Raw genomic sequence first — 16,311 nt, forward strand, 5'->3', positions numbered from 1 at the left:
AATGACTTCACTGTGGACTTGCTTTGATATTTTTTATTTAATTCATGCAGTATAATTTATAATATTAAAATAAAACAGTAATAGAATAAGCATTAAGACCCATTATTAAGTTCGGTATTTGATGAGTGTGGAGAGGCTAATATTGAATACATTATGCAGTGTTTAGGCCTGTCACGATAAATGTTATTGACATCCATTATTTTGACATGTTCTCAATCATTTCAGCTGACCACAGTATTGCCCATTATGTTTATATACATCAGATATAAAAAAAATATTCCAATTTCAATGTATTACTTATAATGAGAAGTTGATTGCTTTTTAAGTCTAACATATAATTGCATTATTACGCTATTCTATTTTCATTATTTTAGTGGGCCTAACAATACAAGCATTAATTTTATCATCACAATTACTTATCAGAGAGTATCTTGTCCAGACAACATGTTATCGTGACAGACCTAGCTGTGTTGTACACTCCAACATCACTGTAAGAACTGTAGAAATACTGATATACTGAAATGACATGGTATACACACCTCATTGCATATGCATAACCATATAAAATAAAGGCTCTTTATAACATGTCTTTCTCAAAATTTGTATAAAAAAAAAAAAACACATGCTCAAATAATTCCACAGTTTATATAACCAGTCATCAGCATAATAAATCTGTGATGGCTGCACTATTAAGAGAGAAATGGTACAGCATTTGGAACATCACAAACTGTCTGTGAGAATGTCCTGAGTTCACCATATATTACAGTAATTATAATGGAATAATAAATTATGGAATATTGCACAGCATCTAGTGAGAAACAGAAAGAAGGATGAGTCTGTGTGTGTGTGTGTGTAACTCATTCAACTGAGGTACAGTAAGACCCTAGTCCTGATGTTCAGGACCAGGTTTATGTGCGTGTTTCATCAGTTTTTTTATGTGCTATAACTGAAATTATACATTCCCACCACATTCACTCATTCAAACCTGAGCACTAATCCAGCTGGATTAGTATATTTTATATTACAGAAATATGTTTTTCTTTTCATGTTGGATATCAACCTACATGATGTGATACAAAGTGCACAATTAGTACTGTTTTTTTTGTTGTATAAATTTCTGAATGAAACTTTATAGACCTAGCAACAACATTTTGTTAATTGTGCATTGTGTTTTGTGGGGAAAGATATTTAATTATTTTTACACAATTATGGGAGCCAACAAATGACCTGAAAACAAAAGATAATTAACATCATGGTTTAGGGGAAGAATACAAAAAGCTACATTAGAGATTTTAGCTGTCAGTGAGTTTGATGAGTTTCATGTTTTGAAATGAAAGCACAGTACACTGTACTGTACTGTATTCATGTACAGTATATGCATACTCTATGGATGTAAGTATAGGAACACTGTTTTTTTCTGATATTAAAGAGTTTATCCTGCTTTTGTTGCATAAAGATTTTTGTTTATTATTGCTGTGAGGAGCTCATTGCATTCAACAAGAACATTACTGATTACTGATTTTTTTACTGATTACTCAATGCTGGGGACTTTATACCTCTCTAGCCAACACCTTGCATGAGGCACAGTTCCAATGTTTACATGTTTTTGCTCCAGAGAGTCCTATTCTATATGTATTTCTCTACATAGACTAGTAGACAAGTTTGTGAGGGCATTTGCAAGTGTCACTTCAAGTAGGTGAATGCACTGATTAGAAGGGGTGTCCACAAACATTCGGCCATATTTATTTTTTTTTCACAGTAACTTCGGATGTAATTATGCAGAAATTTGAAAGTATGTGTTGGAGCTCTCCTTTAAATCAAACCACCTTAAATAAAACTAATCCAGCTCGATTAGGGCTTTTCTCACACATACACACACACAAACACACACTTTGGGAATGTCCTGAGCTGCTCTGCATCCCCATTAGAGGGAGCTGCACTGCTTTACAGTCACATGAGCCGGTGAGGCTCCTGGATGAAGCTGAGGTCACACACCAGAGAGAGGTGGTCCGAAGGGTAATGGTATGAGGGCAGGCGGTCAGGGCCAATCTGCTCCTCACTGGGCATGCTCAGTATGGCGTCTACACTAAAGCTCCCTCGCGAGTACCATATGTAGTCAAGTGTGGCACAGCTTTCTCCGCTTGGACGAATCTTCCAGCTGGTGTAGGGTGGTTCTGAGTTTCCATCAGCGCTCAGACTTCGGTAGGCACTGTCCAGCCCGAGCGGAGAGATCATAAATCGGCGGTACACCTCCTCTCCAGGTTCTGCATTAAAGTCCCCGCAGACCACCATAGGGACCCCCTCCGGCTGCTCCCCCTGCTGGCTGCTGATGACCTTCAGCTGCTGCAGGAGATGTGAGCCCTGGGCACTGCGGAAGGCCTCCCACCCGCTCCGGGCCTTTAGGTGGGTCACGGCCACGCAGAAAGTCCGGCCTGTGATCCGGTCCAGCAGGGTAGCCACGATGGCCACCTGGTTGGTCTTGAGCATCATAGCAGACAGACGCAGGTGGTTGGTGCAGAGCAGCTGGAAGCGCTGGCGGTTGAAGAACAGGGCACAACCATCTGGCCCGTTGTTGTCCTGTACATCCAGGCAGGGGGAGCAGGGTTTGGGGCAGAAGCTGCTCTGGTATCCCAGACTAGACAGCACAGGCTGGAAGGTGTCATAATAGTGGTCCACCTCCTGGAGGCACAGGATTTCCGGCCTGTAGGTCAGGATCTCCTCCAGGATTAGGTACTTCCTCTCAGCCCAGTTCAATGCCTCCATCGGACAGCGAACAAACCCATCCTTCCCCTCCCCAAGAGCTGCAGGAAAACACAAATAAAAATATCTTGACTTCAGAAGATTTAATTGAATTAAACAAGCATCTTTATTATTTCATTAGGAATACTTAGGGATACTTTTGCTACAAGATACAAATTGCCCCCTAGGTGTGAGCGTGTGAGTGATAGTGTCTGTGTGTCTGTCTGTGTCTGTTTGCCCTGCGATGGATTGGCGGCCTGTCCAGGGTGTATCCTGCCTTCTGCCTGATGCCGGCTGGGATAGGCTCCAGCACCCCCCGCGACCCTTAATGGATAAAGCGGTTGATAATGACTTGACTTTTGCTACACTTTTTCATGTTTTTGTTTTCCAGGACAGAAATTCCAGTGCAACACAGTAAAAAGGTTAGGTGTCACAATATGCCAATTAAAAATAAAAAACAGTAAAATTATGTTTCTATTAAATTGTTTTGGGTAATACCATAGTGACCGTAACACCAGTTCATATGTTTTATATTCTGAAATAATTGACTATATAAGCTAGCAACACTTGTTTCACTTGGCTCTGTCAAATTAGAAGAAGGTAGTTAAGCGTAGATGCTAAACCAGCAGCTAATTATCTTTAATTGACTTGTTTGTAGTATTGACTGTATTTTAGAATAAGACATTGCAGAATATGGGCCTGATGTGTTCTGGTACCTTGTGCTAGAATATTCCACTGCATGATGCGGATCTGCGGGTTGTGTGGGGTGCTGGCTCTGGACTGGATGAAGTCTCTGTGCGGACGGGGCGGTCGGTTTCTCAGGACCTCCTCACACTCACGCAGCAGTGCCTCGGGGTCGGCCTGCTCAAACTCACACTCCTCTGGGTCCACATGCGTGTGTGCCAGTGGGGCACTACTCAGTGACTGAGCCAGGGTGCTGAAGAGCCGGCTACTGCTGCTACTGCCCATGGAACACACTGCAAATACACACACACATACATAGACCTATATTATATATGTAGGTAAGTACACCACATTATGTAAGACTGTCAACTGCCTAATTGTGTGGTTCCGCTTTGCACTGAATCATCTTGGAAGTGGAGTCTTGGAATCCAAAAGACCTCTGAAGGTGTCCTGTTGTATCCAAAATATCAGATGATTCTGTATAAACTCGGATTATGAGGTCTGCATGACAGTTCTCCAGTTGTCCATCGTTGAAGCACTTTTTGTAGGTACTGATCAATACATGCCTGACTGTTAACTTGCTGCCCATTATATCCACTGTAAATGAGGACAATCAATGTTGTTATTTTACCTGTCAAAATGTAGCTGAGACCATTCATAGGATATCGATTGAAAATTATGGTATATATTATATAAAGCAGTAGGAATCTAATATAAAATAAATTAGAAATATTTAGTAATTCTTACCCTGAACCTCCATATTTCCCAGCAAATCTCTTCAACAGACCCTTTACAGATATTCAATCGAGTGTGTCTGAATGAGCGAGGTGTCTGAGCGAGTGTGTGTCTGACAGACAGACACAGAGAGGGATGTCTCAGAGATTACCTCACAGCCCTTGTGTCTGTCTGAGTCCGTCAGTCTGAGAGTAAGGATTAGCTGGATATAGATCAGCAGTGTACGTGAGGATGACATTATTATCTGTTGCCTCATACATGACCTTTATTGACCACTGGATCACAGACATGTGATCCTAAACCATCACATACCAACAAAATGCTGTTTAACCCTCCATATTCAAAAAAACTGATGATAATGCTGCAGACTGCAGTTGTTATAAACCTTGTACCATATTATTTTCACTAAAACTGATGGTGGATTGTGCAAATTCCTTCATTTTAATTAATCCAAACACACCAAGAACATCCACAAAGAATCTCAAAGATAATATGGCCCTAAACATGGGACAGACCATTAATTCTAGATTCATTTAAGCTTGCAAGACATATCTGGTATCTGACATGTGCCCCTTTATTTATAATAAGACATTGTAAGCTAACAATTCTAACAAACACTGGACCTGGACTGTTACTGATCACATTTCCTTTAATATTTGTCATTTTTATATTTTGTTTCTTAAAAATGTGTCAAAAAGCTACAAAAAAACAATTTTAACAAACAATTCAGATCAGTAGCTGTAAAATACAATCTACTCCAATTAAAGATTATTTAGGTGTTGGTATGGGCTGAAATAAGTCAAACCTTGTATAAAACCACACGGATTTGCCTGCACAAAACAATTAATTATCAGAATGCATTTTAAACAGGTAGGTAGGTAGCTTTTCTTTAGATTTGGTATGCAACTCAATTAGGATTTGGGCACATATTTACCAAGATAATCCAAAATCTCTTGGTGCAGACTAAGCAAACATACCTACTAAAAACTTCAGATAACTAACATGCTGAGATACATTAGATACCTAAGCTGATAGACTTCATCTGGGTTCACTGATCAATCACGTTATTTGATCTGTCAAACTGCTCCTCAAAACTTTACAATAGTTCAGTGTATATTAGCAATGCAAAAAATTACCCATTCTCACTGATTCTTTGATTAGTTCTGGATTAAATTAGTAAATTAAAAAAAAAAGACCACATTCAAACTAATCACAGATACACTTCTAGCTACTCAATAACCAGAAACACAACAAGAGGTGAAGATGAACTAATCAATTTCAGTGTTTAAAGTACACACTGACTGTTATTTAAGCCAGATATCTCCAGATTAGTCCAACCACAGCACAACATTTTTTTCAGTGTTTTGACTGACTGAGTTGACCATTGCCCACTCTCTGTGTTTCTCTCTCTACATATGTATGTGCTCTTTCCCTTTATTCCATGTTCGCTCAGTGTTAAATTACACAGGACCTCACAGTATGTCCTCCTCCTGGATGGTAATAACTGGATAAATGGACAGATAAAAAAACCCTGAACTCCTGAATTTCACAGTACCTCACAGTATGTCCTCCTCCTCAATGTTAAGGAACGTACAGTTAAAAAAACAGCCACTTTTCTCTGACCCAGTCCAAACGTACTTCACTGTCCAGTCAACGGTTCCATTCAGGTCCAGTAGGAGCCACAGTGGACAGAGATGGAGAGCTCGATTATCCACACGCTGAGCTACATTTCACACATGCGAAGCTTCCGGTGTGTGTGTGTGCATGCGACACTGAGTGTGTGTTTGTGTGAGAGGAGAATGTGTGTGTGTGTGTGTGTGTGTATATTCCTACACAGAAGGGTCGAGAATAGACCGCTGTGTCTGAGCTTCCATGGTCATCCACCGTTCCACTGTGGACAATGGATCGCTTTGAAAAACACGAGAGGAACAAAATGTACACACACACACACACACACACACACATACACACACTGCTAAAAAGAACTGTCCAGTTTGTCCAAATTGAATGCTTGAGGAGGAAAGTGTGGCTCACTGCTCTGGAATGTAATTCAATTATAATGCAATAATATAATTCAATTGTAATTCAATTGGTGTGAACTGCTCCATTCTACAGACACTCATTTAGCCAAAAATGCTCACACTGGTGGTGAATGGAACTCTCAGAAGCAAGTTATTAAAGGAAATTACAAAGATTGCAACCAATTTATTAAAATTGTCCTGGTTGCTATTATGCTATAATGTTTTTTAAAGGTGTTAGTTATTTAAGACAAATTGAAATGTTCCAATTCCACTGTCTGAACATTTCTAATAGGTAATATATACTTTTTATGTTTTAAAATACATAGGTTATACAAATGTAGGTTTTTGCAATTTTTCCTGGGACAAAATATCGTTCAAACAGAAATAGTTATGACAGGCTTAGGTTGGTTGCTAAAATATTACTATGTTACTTGCTATGCAATAGCTTTTGGATACTATAGAAAGGGATTAGTTGCTAGAGGGTTTCCAGGTCTGCCAGGTGTTTAGTAAATGGTTCCAAATGTGTTCCAAGTAATTGCTAGGTGTTGCTAAAATTATGGATGAGTAAATGGATGAAAAATGACAAATAGATGTCTGTTGATTGCAGGTTGGGGACCAGTCCTGAAGGAGCGCAGGATGTTTGGTGGATGCCAGGACACAGAAACTCTAAAGCTTGGGTGTGCGTTGTGTGTGAAAATGAATGGGAGGAAAAAGGGATACAAAAAATGAAGGAGTACATGCAGTTATGCAGTTTGGTGGCTGTTGCAAAAAGGGAGACATTAGGGCTTAGAAATAAACAAAAAAATAAATGAGTTTGTGTAAAAAAAAAATCTTGAGGGCTTGATCTGAGATAGAAGAAGCCCGGTAAATGGATGCTCATAAAAAATGAATGGGATTCTGTATTCTGTAACACCTGTTTCCTGTACTTAATAGTATGTATATCTGATCTGAATCTAATTATTATTTTGTTTCTTCTAATACCAGACACTCACTCCTGGGAACTCCTCAATTTCATTTCGTTTTTTTGTAAAGGGGTGCAGTGGTGGGGCTGGGTTCTTGAACCTAGGATCGCCCCTGATAGCAGCCAAACCTCAGTGCCTCTAACAGACTAATTATTTAGCACAAACTGAAACTCTAGATGTACTTACATAATCATGCCCTAACACCACTATCTCAAAGAGGATTCTGTCCAAGTCTGGCTACTGACCAAATGCTCATTAACTCGAGATGCTTGAGGTCCAGTCTAAACCCTGGAACAGTGCAGCCAGGGTCAGATCAGTCAGCAGATATATATGGGCAACAACAAGCCTCAGCATACACTCTGGCGTGTGCAGCTTCAAATAGGTAACACAGCCTCACATTTTAACTGGATCAAGGGTCACACACTAGAGGAGGCAGCTGAGGCATGTGTTGGACATCATACTGACCTTTGGGTCGTGGAGACAGTTTAGTTCAGTGTTGCGCCATAACGCTTATCATATTACTTGGCAATGAAGGACACAGAATGAAAGGACATAGAGTCCCAGTACTAAAGCTAACAATGGCTAAATAAAATAAGCTATAGCTAGGTTAGCTAAAAGAGGGTTAAAACAAGAATACACCGAATCGTGTTTGATTCGTTTTAGAGGTGGGTAATCCAGGTCCAGAAAGTAAAAATCCAAACGCAATCCTGGGATAGATTTTCACTTTATTAATATTAATCATTACAACATATCTAACCTACATAGATACCTAATGTTTTGAAAAACTGAGCTAAACTATATTATTAAGCAACTGTGGTCAATAGGAGAACTAATTACACCCAAACGCCAGCTAGCTAACGCTAGTTATCTAACTATTCTTAGCAACGCCGTACCACTTCCTCTGCATGTACGCTGTATCAATGCGTTTAAAAAAGTAGTCCCTACCCGCAAGGTTTCAGCGCGTACCCAGGCTTTTTAGTGATACAAATAAAACATCCACAGGCATTATGCTAGTTAATTAACTGATCAGTAAAGTAAATGTACCAATATTCAAGCAACGAGGTAGTTGGTATTGGCATTTGTGGTTGGTAATGCGGATATAGGCTATATGTTCTAACTTTCAACTCCACCTTAAATGGTGTTGAAGCTAATGTGTGCCGACCTTCGGCGCCTGAATGTAATGCAGCACCATTTAAGGTGGAACTTGAAAATTGACTCTAGACAGTTAGCTGACCTAAGCTAGCTAAGCTATGTAGCTATGTCTGAATCATCCAAATGATTAAATAACATTCTGTGAGCCCTGTGGGTGACCTGTCCTGAGAGTGAGTGACTCACACATAGTTAGTTATTAGCTAAGGTTAGTTAGCGTAGTTAGCTAAAATCTAATAACACAACCCACCTGGGGTTCCGTTGTTGAAGGCTGAAGGGGGAGCGCTCTCTCTCGGTTTAGGCTGGGCGGTCAGGGAGGGTCCGGGGCCGGTGTGACAGCGCTGTGGAGCCGCGGGTATCGCTTTCTTCAGCTGTCCGGCTGTTTTCGGCTGCGTCCCCAGCGATGACATACAGAACACGGCCAAGTCCCGCTGAAGCAGCGGGCAACACCTCCGTACCGGATACATAGGGTCCGGGACTGGCGGTGCAATAAATTAAACTAACTAGCTAGCAAAACTAGCCAACCTATATTTTTAAAATATAAAACGTTTGGCTCAGCCCACAATAAAATCCCTCTTATATTAAAAATAAAAAAACAGAATTCAAATCCGCGTTTAAATCCAAAGATAACCTTTCTGAATTTCTGTCTCTTTACCGGCAAGTGTTTCGTCATATCTTAAAAGAACATAAGTACCACTCACAGAGAGGGGACGATACGTGCACTTAAAACCAGAATTAACATAATAAAACATACATTTAACTATATATATACTACTGCCGTTTTTAAAGGATTTATCATGTGTATAAGTCCACAAATAATAAACGCACACGTGTAACAAATGCGAAATATGATAAATTATATCGTGGATCCCCCCGCACTCATACGGAATGGTTCAGTCCTACTGTAAGCGGACACCGCGTGCTCTCCACTTGAAAGGTTGAGCGAGTACCTCCTGGCTAATTTGCATAGAATGACGTCTTCGACCAATCAGACGCGTTTGCGCATCGGAGCGTTTGAAAAAAAAATCTTCGTCATCAGTGACGCATCGACAAATCACGTAATTTCTTCCAACAAACACATTACTGAGAAAATGATAAAGGTTCCTGAAAGATAATTGATAACCTAAACATCAACACCACATCCTTGTGTCAACACCCAGTTATCTATTTCTTTCAACTCCACTGATTATATAGGACATTGCAGATGTATAATCACAGACCTGTACATGATCTTTTTCTCTGTATAATGTATTATTATCCTTCTTTCACCCCGTTCTTCCTTTGTAAAGATCCCACAGGACAACCCCAGAACAGGTATTATTTGGATAATGGGTCATTAATTCTTATCACCCCAGTGATACTGGCATGGTGGTAATTAGTACTGAGAATAAGTAGTATAACCAGCTAGCTAGGCAGAGCAGTTGGCCAGGAGTGTGTAACAGAGTGAACAGTGCAGTAGAACAGTGAGTGAACACAGTGTCCAGCAGCACTGCTGCATCCGATTCTGTGTCTGAAATTTGTTAGCTCAAGTAAAGCTAAAGACTCAAGGTTAAGTAAAAAGACTGAATTTATACAAAACAATGACTTTAAATTAGTCATATTGTGCTTTGTAGCACTCCAAATGTGTTTAAGTGTTCAATCAATGTTTCTTTTATTGTAGTTTTGTAATCACTTTTTCAAATTTATGAAAAGGTGAAAAAAATATATGTTGTTCAGTATACAGCCTCTTGCTTTCCTGCATGTTTCATCAAAACATTTCATTTAGGTGTATCCTATTACCAAAATGATTAATATTTAGAATCACTAATATATTCAAATATCTAAGCAAATCCTTAGTACATAGTTCAGCAATCAAATGTAAAGCCTACCCTGAAGAGTAGAGGCTGTTTCATGCAGCAGTTATAAGGCCAGCACACTATTAATACATTTTGGTTTCAGAAGAAACACTGCACACACACCAATGCACCCAAACTTAAGGACACTGTATATATAGTGCATGTTATAGTATACAAGCTTATACTGAGATTTAAGAATAATTGTACACTTCAGCCGCTCTATTTAATAGATAGTGGTTATAGATAAATGGTTGCCAGTGAGCTCTTTTGTTAATGTAAACACTGCTTTTCTAGAAACTGTACACCAGTCAACATTACAGAGGAGATGTTTTTATTAAGGAAACCAGCATCAGCTGACCGCCCAGTTAGATAACTGTACAGTTATGTAAGTGGACACTTTGGACACTTATTTCCTAGTTAAAACACCACCAGTGGAATATTAGCCACAAGGGTGCATGAACCCAAAACATCATGTGTCCTCTGAAGTCATTGTGGTTTGTTTGAACTAGACCCATAAGTGTGTATACGGCTGGAGGCACATGATGTTTGTCATGTTCTTCATGTATGTTAGCATGTTAACTGGAGCTGAAGATGGACAGCTTGTGTTTATTTTCAGGTTACTTATTCACAGATTGAATTTCTGCTGTCTGAACTAGGGCTGTTTATTGTGAAGAACTTGGCGATAAGATACGTTACATTATACGGGGGTTACAAAACTAATGTATTGCAATATATTGCTATACTGCAAGCAAGGCGACATATTGTGATTGTTTAACTAAAATCTTTATAAAAAACCTGTCCAGAGTATTAAAAAACACACTACCATTTGTATGAGTTCTCAGATAAGGGAAAGTTTACTTTTAAAAGTGGTATCTAATAACAGAACTAGTGGGCATGGTTTAAACACTAAATTACATATAAACTAATACTTAAAATTCAATACTATGTTTTTAAAAAATTTACACAGTAGTGCCAAATATCATATGCTGAAACAGTTCAAACTTTACTTAGGACTTGTTTGTATTTGGTTTCAAATCTGGTTAAATACACTATATTAACAAAAGTATTGGGACACAGCAGTTCAAAGGCTTCATCCTACTTTTGTTGGAGTAAATGTCTCTACTGTCCAGGTGAATATTCTACTAGAATTCGAACATTTGCTGTGAGAATTTGATTGCATTTAGCAATAATGGCACTCAAGAGCATCAGTGAGGTTAGACGATTGGATGATGATTACCACCCTACGTCATCCCCAAATTCCTCTTCATTTTTTGGATAGAGCACCATTCATCATTCCAGGGAACACAGTTCCACGGTCCCACAGCTCAATGATGGAGAGATTTATACCTTGCTGGTCCACACCAGTCATTAGTCATGGTGCCAATAGGTTTGTGTTTATCTGCTCTTAATGGAGTGCTATTCACTAACATTAGGACATGAAGGATCAGTTTTCCAGACAGGGATTAGGCCTAGTCTTAGACTATATTTTATCTTCATTAAAATGCTGTGTAGTCCAAGACTAGTTTAAACAGTGTATGTAGGCCAATTTGGATTCATGTGTTCTTTGGTCTTTCAGGACAGGGAGGGTTTTGGTGCCATTGGTACATGTTCACATACATTATAGGGCCAAAAGTATTTGTTCACCCATCCAAATAATTGAACTCAGGTTCCAATCATTATTTGTTTGATTGAAAGGTTCAGGAATGTTCCACAGTTATGTTACAATGGTGCGGCTACTGGAAAAAGCTTCATCATGAGGATCCAGGACTGGCAGTGGTTGGCACCACCTTAGTTGGAGTAATCTGTTCAGCGTAGATTAAAAATCCTGTAAACAGACTGTCAGTCCAGAATGGGTCAAAGAACAGGCCGTTCTGCTCAGAGTAGAAGATCTGAAGCCAGACCTGGTCTCCTTTCTGCAGTCGGAGTACAGTTGACCCAGAAGCCACATCATGGTTCCCTGTGTTGGCATCAAAAGTCTTGATCTTGTACTGGCCGTTATGCACAAGCCCGATCGCCAGGTGTTTGTTAGCCAGTGTGATGTCATAGGTGAAGTAGTACACACCTGGGATGGTGCAGGTGAACTTGCCACTGCTGGTGTTATAATTATTGCCCTCGTTCATCAGGATGCGTTCAAACCGGATGGGCATGCGCTCCTTGGGGTAGCTCTTGGTGATGGCTACTGAGAAGGCTGACCGGGCCTGCTTTCCGCAGTCACAGCCACCAGCAGTGCCAGCCTCACCCATATCACCATTTTCTCCTTTAAGGCCTGACGTCCCGGGTGCACCAGCTGACCCTCGCACCCCCTTCAGACCTCTAGGCCCCGCCCTGCCCACAACTCCTTGGCGGCCTTTCAGTCCAGGTTTTCCAGGATTGCCCTGGCGACCTTGTTCCCCTGCAATTAATAAATAAACATATGGAATTATTGATGGAATTATTAAGCAAAAGTCCATGACTACAGGGTCTCACAATCTAGAACCACTTTCAACAGGGCTGCAAAAGTGCTCATAAAGTTTACATGTATAGTTTTTTCCTAAATACACATAAATGCGACACATTTCAAAATATCTTAAAGACAGTGGTCAAGCTCTTGTCAAGAGCCTGAGTGTGTGGACATCCTAATGAGACAAGCTTGAGACTGTTGGAAAGCAAAACACACTCTTAAACACAATGAACTTGCTAGAGTGAACTCTACAAAAGGCTAAAAGCCCTCTGTGCAACTAGCAATTTCTTATAGCAGCCATATCGCCCCCTTAACTTCCTGTGGTGTATTGCAGAATGTCAGAAAAAAAGATGCATTCCAAATCTAGTCTGTAATCAAGGTAGGGCAGGTCTTCAGTGGAAATGGCCTATGAAGACACACTCTGAGTAGACCGTTACTCAGTCTGCGTTCTTGTCTGTACTTGTGTTCTTGGGAAACGTCATCTGTCGCAGCTCAAGTACTGTTCCATTTAGAAGTTTGCAGTTAGCCAAGTTCACTACAAATACCTGGATGTGTTTTTGCCCCTCCCTCATTATCGAGGATGCATGGAAGGTGACTTGTGTGGACTTCTTACAATCCAATATCCCAAAATGCACCTCACAGCAGTATCAGTGAAGAAGAAAGTACATACCTGTAAGTTAAAAGGTTTTGAAAACAGTACTGCTGTTTTAAGTTACGTGGTTTATTTATTAAGGAAGTGGCTATGTGAAATTGTGCTCCTATGTTTTCGGAACAGCACTTTCAGTGCCTTGAGAGGGTGATTACAGAATAAAAGTCCCACATCCTTACATCCTTGGGAGTATGCACTTTTGAGCCAAACTTACCAAATCTGTTCTGGCCAAGTATGGCAGTCCAAACTTGTGTACTCCATATTGAGAAACAGCCTGTGTTTCTCACATATGGAGCAGTCAAACAAGACTTTGTGGAAACATCATGTACAAACGTTGCATGGTGACACTGAGGGGTGAAACGAAGAAAAGGAGCTTTTTTTTATTTCTGCAACACAATAATTAAACATTTTAAAACAAACTCTACTTCGGAGAATTCGTTTATGACCATTTCTGCCCATTTTTTGTGGTCACTTTATTCACTCTGCAATGTATGTGTGCAGAGCAATGTGGGTAATTGAGGATACATAAGTCGCTTTCTTCAAACTGCTCCGTTAGCGGTATTTTTCAGCTATATATGAAGGCTACTTCACCTTGAAACAGCATTCTACTATGTATAGCAGCCAAGAAAAGCAGTTACAAGGCATTGCAAGAACCGACAAATTCATTTTTTAGTTATCTGCAGGTACAGACATCTGTTGTGGGATGGAATTTATGGCATTTTCCTCTGGCTTTTTAAATATTGTTATACCATATCAACTGAAATAAAAAAAATAGTAATGATAAATTAAAAGAACAACATAAACAGATCACTGATCACCTTTCACTCCTTTCAGACCTCTGTCACCATCTTTTCCATCTTGTCCATCACTGCCGGGCAGGCCCATCCGCCCGTTGCTCCCGCTGGGCCCTGAAGGCCCGGGACTGCCCGGGGGACCCTGAGGCCCTGGAAGACTGCAAACCAGCTGGGATGAATGGATGGTAAGGTTGTGTCCTTTCTTTATGGCAGAGTTTACGGTCAGCACAGAGGAGAGAGACAGCAGGAACGTGGCCAACAGTGTCTGATGCATGATGCAGCTGTGACTGAAAAACACTGTGGGAAAGAGGTGGGTAGAGCTTTATACTGCAAGTGAAGACAAGCATTGTGATGGGGTGTGTCTAATAGTGTTATGCTAAAAACAAGACAATCTTATAATAAATAAAGTACTGTTAATCAGTGCATTGCTTCCACAAAATGAAATTATATAGCAAATCTCTAACATGTATTTTTGAGGCTTAACTTGATTGAGGTTTCCTAATGGACTGTCGTGAAACCGTTTAATTTACTTAAAGCAAATTAAAAAATGACACCATGCACATCCAAGACTTCGAGAGACGAACATGCATTCATAGAATAACTCACCGTTTGTCTTGTTGGGGTGTGACGACAGGCCCGCTAAAAAACTGACATTAGTCGATTCTGCGTCTCTTGCACACAACAGCAGCCGCATCCACCCTGTTTGCACACGTGCTGCCAGATACTTTTACCATGATGTCACGGGGAGGGGATTTTGGAGGGTCTGTGTAAATCTGAACTGTTGTAGTTTATATCTGCTGCTGCTGAGTCGTGCTTAAACATGCTGGAGGGCAGCTGCAGGCAAAATGGTAACAGCAGCCGCTTGAACTTGCTACTTCTAAATGACCTCATGCTTTAAATATCTCCCATATTGAGGTGGACATATATTACTATAATTTATTGCATCACGATCAAATTTCTTATCATATCAACAATACTGAGGTAACAATCATCACGCCAAGCCTACTCATATACACTGCCAGGCCAAAAAAAAAAGTCACTCACTTTAATATTTCGTAGGACCACCTTTAGCTTTGATTGCGGCACGCATTCACTGTGGCGTTGTTTTAATAAGCTTCTGCAGTGTTATAAGATTTATTTCAATCCAGTGTTGCTGCATTAATTTTTCACCAAGATCTTGCAGCATTGATGATGGTAGAGTCTGACCACTGCACAAAGCCTTCTCCATCCAGCACATCCCAAAGATTATCAATGAGGTTAAGGTCTGGACAATGGACAATTCATGTGTGAAAATGATGGTCTCATGTTCCCTGAATCTCTTTCACAATTCCAGCCCGATGAATCCTGACATTGTCATTTTTGGAATATGCCCGTGTTATCAGGGAAGAAAAAATTCCATTGATGGAATAACCTGGTCTACATTCAGTATATTCAGGTAGTCAGCTGACCTCATTCTTTCAGCACATACTGTTGCTGAACCTAAACCTGACCAACTGCAGCAACCACAGATCATTTACTTACTTAAATCCAGGTAACAACTTTTTTTTGGCCAGGAAGGTAAGATCAGATTTTATGTTCTTTTTAGTATTAAAACACTAACTGCATCATTTGGTCAATATTTATGTATTAACCATTGCCAATTTATGTGCCAATGTTAGTATTAATATTTTTGATATTGTTGCAGTCATGCAAAAAAATGTATCTCAAAAACTGCAATTAAACAGGAGCAGTTCTATTAGTCCATTTATCCTGAACTTTTGACACAAACTAAAAAACAACTGCCAAATTTGCAGTATGCCAAAAAGTAAAGGTGATGTACATATTTTAAGATTTTTGATTGACATTAACAAAACTAATAACAAATACTTATACGGTCTTAATTAGCAGTAAAAAGCTATCATACATTAAATGAGCCCTCTAAAAAACAAATAAACAAACAAAACAAAAATGTCACCATAAACAATAATAATATATGACTTGTTAAATGGACAGCTTTTCTGGTTGCAGGTATAAGCCGGGTACTGTACTGCCAGTTGACATCACAATTTGCTCCTAAAAAACTACATAATGGGAGATGGATAAGGAGACCTAACTAAACTTATTTGCTCGCACAAACAACATATGCTTTTCATTATATAACATTTTTACCAGATCACTACCATAACATCTTCAATATAAACAAATAGTATGTTATGGTTCAGCATGGTGCTGTGAAGCATTGAGGGATATATTCTGTGTATGAGCTCCTTAATGCATCTGTCAATCACCGTTTACTATAACTCTGAAAAAATGACAAAACATCA

The 16,311-nt window shown here is 39.8% G+C and overlaps 2 protein-coding genes across 4 annotated transcripts; both read right to left on the reverse strand.

Annotated features, from left to right (window-relative positions):
• Positions 1-18: 18 nt before the first annotated feature.
• Positions 19-9,191, reverse strand: nocta (nocturnin a). Of its 3 annotated transcripts, none has more exons than XM_022684390.2 (3): positions 4,171-5,699; positions 3,456-3,716; positions 19-2,801 (listed from the first exon to the last, which is right to left on the reverse strand). In XM_022684390.2, exons 1-3 carry the CDS (start codon positions 4,181-4,183, stop codon positions 1,951-1,953), a joined length of 1,125 nt encoding a protein of 374 aa, XP_022540111.1. In that variant the 5' UTR covers positions 4,184-5,699; the 3' UTR covers positions 19-1,950. The 3 variants fall into 3 exon arrangements, with proteins under 3 accessions (XP_022540111.1, XP_015461159.1, XP_022540112.1); XM_015605673.3 differs by lacking the exon at positions 4,171-5,699 and adding an exon at positions 8,541-9,191 and having other exon boundaries at positions 607-2,801; XM_022684391.2 differs by lacking the exon at positions 4,171-5,699 and adding an exon at positions 5,714-6,294 and having other exon boundaries at positions 607-2,801.
• Positions 9,192-10,458: 1,267 nt separating this feature from the next.
• c1qtnf2 (C1q and TNF related 2) lies at positions 10,459-14,808 on the reverse strand. Its single transcript, XM_007229878.4, has 3 exons — positions 14,615-14,808; positions 14,033-14,305; positions 10,459-12,517 (listed from the first exon to the last, which is right to left on the reverse strand). The coding sequence occupies exons 1-3, from the start codon at positions 14,700-14,702 to the stop codon at positions 11,877-11,879; spliced, it is 1,002 nt and encodes a 333-aa protein (XP_007229940.2). The 5' UTR covers positions 14,703-14,808; the 3' UTR covers positions 10,459-11,876.
• Between the last annotated feature and the right edge of the window lie 1,503 nt (positions 14,809-16,311).

The sequence above is a fragment of the Astyanax mexicanus genome, chromosome 10 (genome assembly GCF_023375975.1).
Source record: "Astyanax mexicanus isolate ESR-SI-001 chromosome 10, AstMex3_surface, whole genome shotgun sequence".
In the NCBI taxonomy this organism is placed as follows: domain Eukaryota; kingdom Metazoa; phylum Chordata; class Actinopteri; order Characiformes; family Acestrorhamphidae; genus Astyanax; species Astyanax mexicanus.

What these genes read in the sequence shown, in the direction of transcription:
- nocta (XM_015605673.3), bottom strand. Translation starts at nt 8,757, where the DNA reads ATGTATCCGGTACGGAGGTGTTGCCCGCTGCTTCAGCGGGACTTGGCC. An exon ending in CTTCAACAACGGAACCCCAG is followed by an intron (nt 3,717 to 8,540) that starts GTGGGTTGTGTT and finishes GTGTATTTGCAG; the next exon opens with TGTGTTCCATGGGCAGTAGC. An exon ending in GTGGAATATTCTAGCACAAG is followed by an intron (nt 2,802 to 3,455) that starts GTACCAGAACAC and finishes GTTTTCCTGCAG; the next exon opens with CTCTTGGGGAGGGGAAGGAT.
- c1qtnf2 (XM_007229878.4), bottom strand. Translation starts at nt 14,702, where the DNA reads ATGCGGCTGCTGTTGTGTGCAAGAGACGCAGAATCGACTAATGTCAGT. An exon ending in ACACCCCAACAAGACAAACG is followed by an intron (nt 14,306 to 14,614) that starts GTGAGTTATTCT and finishes TCTTTCCCACAG; the next exon opens with TGTTTTTCAGTCACAGCTGC. An exon ending in AGGTCTGAAAGGAGTGAAAG is followed by an intron (nt 12,518 to 14,032) that starts GTGATCAGTGAT and finishes TATTAATTGCAG; the next exon opens with GGGAACAAGGTCGCCAGGGC.